The following is an 8,366-nucleotide window of genomic DNA, read 5'->3' as shown; positions in this document are numbered from 1 at the left end:
AAACATTATTATCTTCATTCTTCAACATCAGCCCCACTGATAGCTTCGTTTGTCTTTTATCAAAATCTACAGTACCCAACAGGACCTGGGGAGAAAGGGAGGCGAAGAGGGAGTGTGTACAATGCCAAGGACCAAGCAATTGCAGAGGAGACGAAAAATAAGAGAAAAGGTGAAGAAAAGGGGGCGGGCAGGGAAAAGACGGAAGAAGTTATACTAAGTAAGGAAAAAAAAAAAAAGTCAGCAGGAGAAAAACAGAAGCAAACATTCAGCTGCACACAAAAGATTTGGATTTGGAAGAAAAAAAAAAAAGACCTAAGACACTAATATAAAAGGTCATTTGGGAAGTGCGATTCACTTAGGGTCCAGAGTACCCAAAGCTCCGCTTGGGAGCTCGGTGCCCACTTCGCGCGAACCGACTATATGTAGCACTATTCGCTCTCGAATTGAGTCGTCCTTATGAGCCCTCTCCTTTCCCGATCACGAGATAATACAGGATTGTGTATCTGCACCCCCTCCTCCCTCAGGCAAAGTTTAGTTTGTCCTCCCGGCGCAGGATTTCTGGAGAAATTTAAAGGAGACCCTGAGCCACGAGGAGGAAGAGCAGGGCTGGGCAGAGGACCAAACCCCAGGTTCGCGGGTGCCGGAGCTTGGCGGAGGGAGTGGGGAGTTTGGGGGCCAGATTTTGGGGTGCAGGTAGGGAGACTGCATCCCAGACCTGGGAGATAGAGATAGAGCAAAAAGTTTGGCGCCGCGCTCGGCAAGTGTCGGGAAAAGTGGAGGCGAGCTCCTGAGCAGCTAGGGAGCCGCAGATAGGGACCCTCTCACTCAGTCCCAACTCAGCGCCACCACACAGTAGCCCGGAGACCAGGGCTCAGCTACCTCAACCCTCGCTGGGCTGGGACGGGAGAGCAGGGGTTCGGGGAACTGGCTTCGGCTAGGGTCTGGCTGGGCCGGGCCACGTTTTCGGAGGCCGAGGGCGGACTGCAAGGCCGGGTAATCAGCGGCCCCTCCCCCAACCAGAGCAGAACGGAGCCCAGGCGGGTCCCGCTCTCCTCCCGCCTCGGGCTCGGCGGCGCCACCGCAGCCGACGCCTCCCCGCAGAGTGACGCGCCCAGTAGCCAACCCTGGGCGGCTGGGGGGGAGGTCCGGGAGGGGTCCTGGGCGGAGCTGGGCTGTCCCTTATCCCACGGGCTCCGGGGACTCTTCTCCCGAAAACTTCAACCCTAATTGTCCTGGGAATGTCCGAGGTAGAGAAAGGGAGAGAAGGAGTAAGCGAGAGGCAAAACAATCGGGGGCCTTTGAGCGGGAGGTATGGGGAGGGGGTGGTGGGAGACCTGCCCGCCCCAAAACAGCCCCAAACCCATCAAGTCCCCAAACCTTTCCTCGGTCCTCTTCGCGCCCCCGCGAGCCCGGGATCCTTGGGATGGAGAACTCGGGGCGGAGGAGCGCCGAGCCAGGCGGCGAGAGGCAGGGAGGCCGGGCCGCGGGCGGGAGGCATACCGGCGTGGGGACGGCTCTTCCCCACGCGCTTATTATTTTTTTTAATGGGGGTGGGGGCGGGCTGCTTTCTGGTAGTTCTTTAAGAAACGGAGAAACACTCACGAAATGGGACGCCCTCCCCCCAAGTCCCACCACAGGACTCCCTCCCCCTCTCCTGTGGGCCCCCGCGCACCATGCGCCGGAGTTGGGAAGTTCGCTGCGCTCCCCGCAGCCTCTGTCCCCAGCCCCCACTTCTCTGCCCCACCCCCATCGGAGCGGCTTAATTCCGGGGAGGGCATGCTAATTTGGGTCGGCCCAGCACAGAATGGGGGGGCAGACTGGGCTAGGGCGGGAGGAAGGGAGGGGGCGCTGGGCCCGGGCGCCGGGCGCGCTGTGGCAGGGACACAGGCCCCCGGAGGCCCGGCCGCGGAGTCCCCGGCGGTCGCGAAGAGGGTTAACCCAGTCTCGGGCGGTGCGGCATGCAGAGCCAGCCCCGCGGCCGGCTTATTGGGCCAGCGCGCGGAAAGACAGGGGTCTGCAGCAAATCACGAACTAATTGATTAAGGCGAGCGGGTTTGAATAGCGCTGGCCCGGTGCCAATCGCCTTTCAAAGAGCCCCTCTATGATTAATCGCAATGCATTATTGATAATCATAATTATAGCAGGACACATGCGCGCTGCGCCCCGGGCCGGGGAGCCGGGGAGGGGGCGGGCGGGCCGGCGGGCGGGGGGAGCCGCCGCCGCCGCAGCCGCTCGATTTCCGTAATTTTGAGAAGATTTTTTTTTAGTAATTTTTTATTCTGCCCCAGCTGATGTTTGAGCCAGCATGTCGCGGAGGAAACAAGCGAAGCCTCAACATTTCCAATCCGACCCCGAAGTGGCCTCGCTCCCCCGGCGAGATGGTAAGTGCTTCGGCCCGCGCTGCGGACACACACACATACACACACACTCACACACACACACACACACACACACACACGTACTCACACTCACGCACACTCGGACCCACGCACACGCGGGCTGGCCCCCGCTTCCCCGGCCCCGCCGGCAGCGGCCCCGCTAGCCTTCCAGTCTCGGCATTTTTTCTTTTTCTTTTTAATTTTCAGTTTGCCTCTGCCTGGTTTCCCCCTGCCCCGGGGATAGCAAACACATCTCCCTGCAGGATCTTTCCGGAGTTGTTGGTTTCTTTGGTTGGGAGGAGGGAGAGCGTGTTTGCCTTTCTCCTCAGTCCCTGCTTTTCCCGGGCGGGGAGTCCGAGAGGCTGCCGGGGCCCTGGCGGAACTAGCGTGCGGGCAGAGGCTGCTCAGGCCCCTACTCTCCCTGCGCCGATCCCGGGGCCCCCGGCCCCGCTCCGCTGCCCCGGCCCTTCTTCTAGCGCGGAGGAAGTTTACTTGGTACGCTGCACTGAACTCCGAGCGTGAAGGGAGCGCCCTGTTAAACCCCCACCCCCTGCTCAAACTCCACTATGGCCCGCGCGGGAGAAATGGAGTGGCTTTGGGTTGCCAAGCTGCCTGAGAGTCCCAAGCTTGACGTTCTGGGGTCGCGGCCGTGGTGGAGAGTGGTTTGTGCTGCTGGTTACTCCCCAAAGGGAGCAGACGCGGAAGGTGTCCGGGGCCCTGGTACCCATGTTTATCCTCGAATCTTTCCGCACAACACGTGCACCTTCCGCCCCCAATGATCTTAGAGTCTGCATGCTCCCACTGAGGATCATGGAACCCCGGAATTCCTGCTGGGTCAGGGAGTTGTGAGTGTAATTTTTCAGGATCGAGCACTCAGCCCGAGGAGAACCCCCTGTAGCTGAGGCAATCGCTTTCTCTGATGGAGGCGACCACTCCAGGGTCCCGAAGGGAATGAACAAGTCTAAAAACAAAGTTTGTGTTCAGAATCTGCGGCTGAGAGGGAGAGGTCCGGAGAGGGAGTTTGGGATACGGAGGACATCTCGAATCCCTCCTTGTCCCTAAAATGCTATGTTTTAGTAGGCTTGGGGCTCCTAGGCCCAACGCCGGGAGGTTCCCTAGCTCCGTTTCTCTTGTCATCCCGGTATGGTGTTCACCTCCCTGCCGGCTGCAGGGAGAATGAGGGGCAACCTCAGTGGATGCTCACGTTTACTGGGCGCTATTTGGAGACATAAAGGAGGGAGCTGGACCCCGACTGGGCTCAAAGCAGCCCCGGAGATCGCCATCTCTGCCCACCCAACTCCGAGGCCCGGGCCCCAATGTCCCAAGGATCCTTCCCTAGAGGCCTGCCTCTGCTGGGTCACGGGAACCCCCACTCTCTTCACTCGCTGTCCAGGAGGGAACACCTGGTGTAGGGTGGAGCTATGGAAAATGAAGTGTCCTAAGACCGATTAAGAAAATTGTTAGAGTGTTTTCCCCCAAGTTCCTTCTCAAAGCTTTTCAACCTTTATGGAGAGCCGCTGCGATTTCTCAGTGGAATAGAGCCCCTGAGCTGCGCTTTCCACCCCAGACAAAACCGGGTGTGTGGGGTAAATCGAGCGAAATCAACCGATAGCCAGTACTCCTGATCTTTTTCCGAGTATTTCCAACTACTTTCCTATGCGTCTCACCCCCACATCCATCTTTCCTAAAGTTTCTGGTGAGATCGTCGGCAGCTACATACTGTCAGAGTCACAATTTATATACGAAAATATCAAAAGGGAGAAAAGAGAATTACTATTCTTTTTTGTAAATTTGTGCAAATTTTATCCTCTTCGTCCCTACCTCAAAAAAAAAAAAAAAAAAAAAAGTAAGTAAGTCCAGGCTGCACAGAGAAAAACTAAAGCTTGCTAGATGTTTATCTTTCTCCTCTCACCTTCTGAATGAAGAATTTTTTATAGGTAAGACTTCTAAAGCATAGTAAAAGAAGTCCACTGCTTCTTCTCATTTTTATTTAGTAGTAATATTTGAGATACATTAGTTAAATAACTGAAAGAAGTTTCCTTGCTGTCTCTCATTTTTCTTCCTTTTGATTGCTTTTCTTTTTTTTTATCCCCAAAGCTAGTTCATTGTCCTAAGAAGCAGTAAAGTGTTAGGGGCGCTGTATGAAACACTTTCTTCCCCACCCCCTCCTGGTTTTTTTCTACTCTGTAGTAATGGCTGCTTTAGGTTAGGACTGGTTTTACATGGTTGAACAATAAGTTTGGGAGAAGTTGCCTAGAGGGTTGATTTTGTAATAGGGCTAGAAGATTTAGTGTGGTGTGGTAATCTTGCTGCTGGGTATTACTGACTAGATTTCCAACTTATAGCGACCCCATGTGACAGAGGAAAACTGCCCCAAAAGGTTTTCTTGGCTGTAACCTTTACCAGAGAAAATTCAAGTCTCTCACCCCGCTGAGTGGCTGGGTGAATTTGAACAGCTAATGTTTCTGTTAGCATTTGAGCTATACTTAACCATTAGGGTTTCAGTTTTTGCAGTATTGATACACAACAAATTCTCCCCAATGCCTGTTTTCCAGATGGGCCTTTCATATCCAAGCACTTCTTCTTTGGAAATATTTGTGGGATGAAATTAAGAGTTTGTAACATAACTCAAAATTACTTTTAAAAAGTCACCTTTTTCTGCAGTGAATTCAGCAATTTGTTAGTCTCCCCCACATTTATACTCCTCAAGAAGTAGTCTTTTGTTTTTATTTTTTTAAACTTCTGTGTAAAGGTCATTACATTTTAGAAGACAAACCCTTTTTCAAAGAATTGGTCTATTTTTTCTGATGTCTGGAGACCCTTTAGCAATTACAATACTGAGCACATGGAATTCAAGCTCTTTTTTGCCCTTTCTCATGTGTTACCCCTTCAGATTGGATTATCTCACCCTAGCATAAGACCTAGAGAAGTTTGTAGACCTCAACCTCAGCCTTAAGGACCTAATGTACTGTGGGTGTCAAAGGGGGGGCGTCAAAAACTTGGTGGGAAAATCGAGGTAAAAGATATGGAATTTTTCCATGAACTTATTGGAGCCCCCTTGTATGTGTGTTTTACTTAAAAAACAAACAAAAACCTTAGCCATGCTGTGTAGACAAACTGGTAGAACCTTCATTGGAGCAAGTTCCAGAAAACAAAATTGTTTGGTCATTCTTATGATGTTGATATTTTAATTCTACTTTAGTTTAATTGAAATGCCCTAAAATAAACTTGGGGGGGGGGGTCTGTGTTTCTTATGAAACCAAAATCATGGCAAATATGACTTGTCTCTGAAATGATATTCAACAAGTCTCGATTACTCATAGGAACATGACTGCCTTAGGAAAGACTATATACACAGTTAAGCAATTTTGAGTAAAAGGAATGTTGAGTGACTTGAATGGTTTTATTGCATGTGTTCTTTACTGGAGATTTTAGTACTTTGTATGGATGTGTTAGGATCTTCATCCTTAAAAAGGTAGCTTGGTGCTTAACCTTTTCAAAGAAAAGATAATATTGGAAGAAAAATAAAAACATCATGAATGGCAGATAAAACATTGACTTTATAATATTAAGAATCATAAAAATTTCTCTTATTTATATTAATAATGAAATTATATTATTTATCAAAGTAATTTACTCATTGTGAGCTTCTTAATGGCACCACATTGATCTCTGGGCCCAAAAGGTTAGAGAGAACCATAATTAATTGCTTTTCTTGAAAAACCAACACCTGCAAGATAAGGCTGCTAGAAAGAATTTATGTTTCAGTAGGCCTATTTTAAGTTTGTGGCATAATGGGAGATTCTGGATGAGAAAATGCAAAATTTGGGGGGTATTTGCTTTAGGCTACTCATTCTTCCTCATATGTTAAAGCATACAAAGTCTAGTTGTGTGAGAGATAGTGTTTAAGAGTGAATTTGTGATAGTGTAGGTTTTGTGGTTGCTTTTTACGTCAGGGTTTTCCTATGGTTTATGAACACAAGTGCCAATTTGTTAGGTTATTCTTTGAAGGCTTCATTTTGCGTGTTTATTTTTTTTTTTCCAGCTTTCCCAATTGAAAGTCCTTTAGAAGACAGAAACCCTCATTTTTAATGTAGAGAACTTATTGAGAACTTGAAGGAGAAATATGGAGAGTAGCAGTTAAGGCTTTTTGAGGTTATTGAAAGCCAAGCTCTCGGTAGCAAACAGAACAAATTCCTTTTTACAGTCTGAACTCGATTTTTCTAAAACTGTCTGGTGCAGCTAGTCACATCTTCCAAAATATGGTAGAGTTTAGCAGAGAAGATGGTTAGTTAACCTAAGAACCAACACTCCTCCCCTGCAAAAGAAAAAAAGCTTGTGTCTCAGGCTTTAGAAAACCTAGATGTGTTGAGCTGTTTTAACCTTTGCTAGCCTCCTTCCATGCAGAGGTGACAAGGTCCAGATCATAATATGTCCTTCAGTATCTTCCCAGTGACCCCCAAATTGAGCCTTGCTAGTCACTTAGCAGGAAGTTAGTAGTTTATTTTAGTTTCACCTTATCAGCTTGGCTTCTTTTCCTAACCTTATTCCCTTGTCACCCTCAGATGCCAGACCCCCAAAGAGGAAGATTGACAGGTAGTCCCCATAGCTTAGCTTTACCCTCAAACAACAGGGATTTAGTTTCTTGTGCCTTTGCCAATGTTTATGTAGTCAAAGTTTAGATCTTGCCTTAAGGAGCCTCTCTTTTACGCGTCACTGGAATAGGAAAGCCACAAAGAAGTTTTTAAACGAACCCTTGCAACTGGAACCCCATCTAGTGTTCAGTTTGATTCATCCACGGGGAAGACATTTTCCCCCTTTCATTTCTTGTGTACACTTAGAGGAGCATGGATTACTGTAGTAAAAGCAGTGTCTTGTCTGTGTTGTTAGTTTTCACTTGTATTCTTCCACTCGAGAATACACTAATCCTGGTCAGAACACAGCACTAAGTTGAAGGTGCCAGTAAATTTGTCATTTGATTACATATCACATAGAGGAAACTTTAGATACAACAGGAAATATGCCCGGCATATGTTGCTGCCGTGTTTAAAGTGTCTTTGAAATCTTAAATTGTACATCCAGATTCAGGCATTTACCAGGTCTGAGCAAAAAAAAAAGAATTGTCAATCAAAAACGTCTGTGACATAGCCTTTCCAAACATGTCTACGGAAGGGAACAGCCTATTAAATGATGAGATCCGAACTCATGATCGGGAAGGGTTCTGTTAAAAATGCAATCTTAAGGTAGTGAAGCGGGGGGGGGGGGGAGTATAAATGAAGGGGGGGGGGGGGGAAGTACAATGAAGTATATCTATCTTTCTGAGGAGGTCCAAAAAAGAAAACGAAATGTGCTAGAGTGGGTTTTGCTTTGCTTCATTTCTTTTTCTTTCTGTCTTTCTTGGCTGGCTAACCCATTCTGTGTGGGGCATAGCTTTATTTTTATTTTCTCAGTAGACAAATATGCTGGAACACTTCAATTTTCTGCTTCCCATTCTGCAGTGTTTGGTTCAGATGATGAAAAACCGACAAATTTGATTTAGGCATCAAGTACCCAATTAGAACTATAAAACATCTGGGATTTTGGTATAAATTGGGTGGAGCTGTAAGATCACCCCCACCCCAAAGGCACAAAATGTTTAAACATCTTTTTTGTGTATCTATATTTAGAAAATTACTATTTCTTAAATTTTCCTATCTGACTAGGATTACAAAATTGCTTTAATTTGCATGCAAAATCCATTGGAAAGGATCGGCATGTGATTTTCACCATAGTACAAGGGAGCAAGGCAACTGTATTTACTATAATGGGGTCACCAGTTGCAATCCCATTTAAGAGATTGAGCTAGATACAAACTAGCAGATGAGAGGGGAATGAATTAGAATTTGCTAGTGTTTGGCGTCTTTGTATTTTATTAACAGCTTAAATAATTCTCCTTGGCAGGTCAAGATTTCAAACTTGTCTTCATGTTTTGCCTTTTTTTTTTTTTTT

General features: G+C 47.7%; 1 protein-coding gene across 1 annotated transcript in view; it reads left to right on the top strand.

The window, feature by feature from the left end:
- The first annotated feature begins 2,305 nt into the window (after positions 1-2,305).
- Positions 2,306-8,366, top strand: part of SALL1 (spalt-like transcription factor 1) — a 14,224-nt gene continuing 8,163 nt past the window's right edge. Inside the window, exon 1 of the mRNA XM_006873725.1 lies at positions 2,306-2,381. Within this exon, the coding sequence (XP_006873787.1) occupies positions 2,306-2,381 (76 nt within the window). The remainder of the gene's footprint in view (positions 2,382-8,366) is intronic.

Source organism: Chrysochloris asiatica, unplaced genomic scaffold (genome assembly GCF_000296735.1).
Source record: "Chrysochloris asiatica unplaced genomic scaffold, ChrAsi1.0 scaffold00251, whole genome shotgun sequence".
In the NCBI taxonomy this organism is placed as follows: Eukaryota; Metazoa; Chordata; class Mammalia; order Afrosoricida; family Chrysochloridae; genus Chrysochloris; species Chrysochloris asiatica.
The sequence above is the reverse complement of the archived record's forward strand: the minus strand, read 5'-3'. Positions and strand labels throughout refer to the sequence as shown.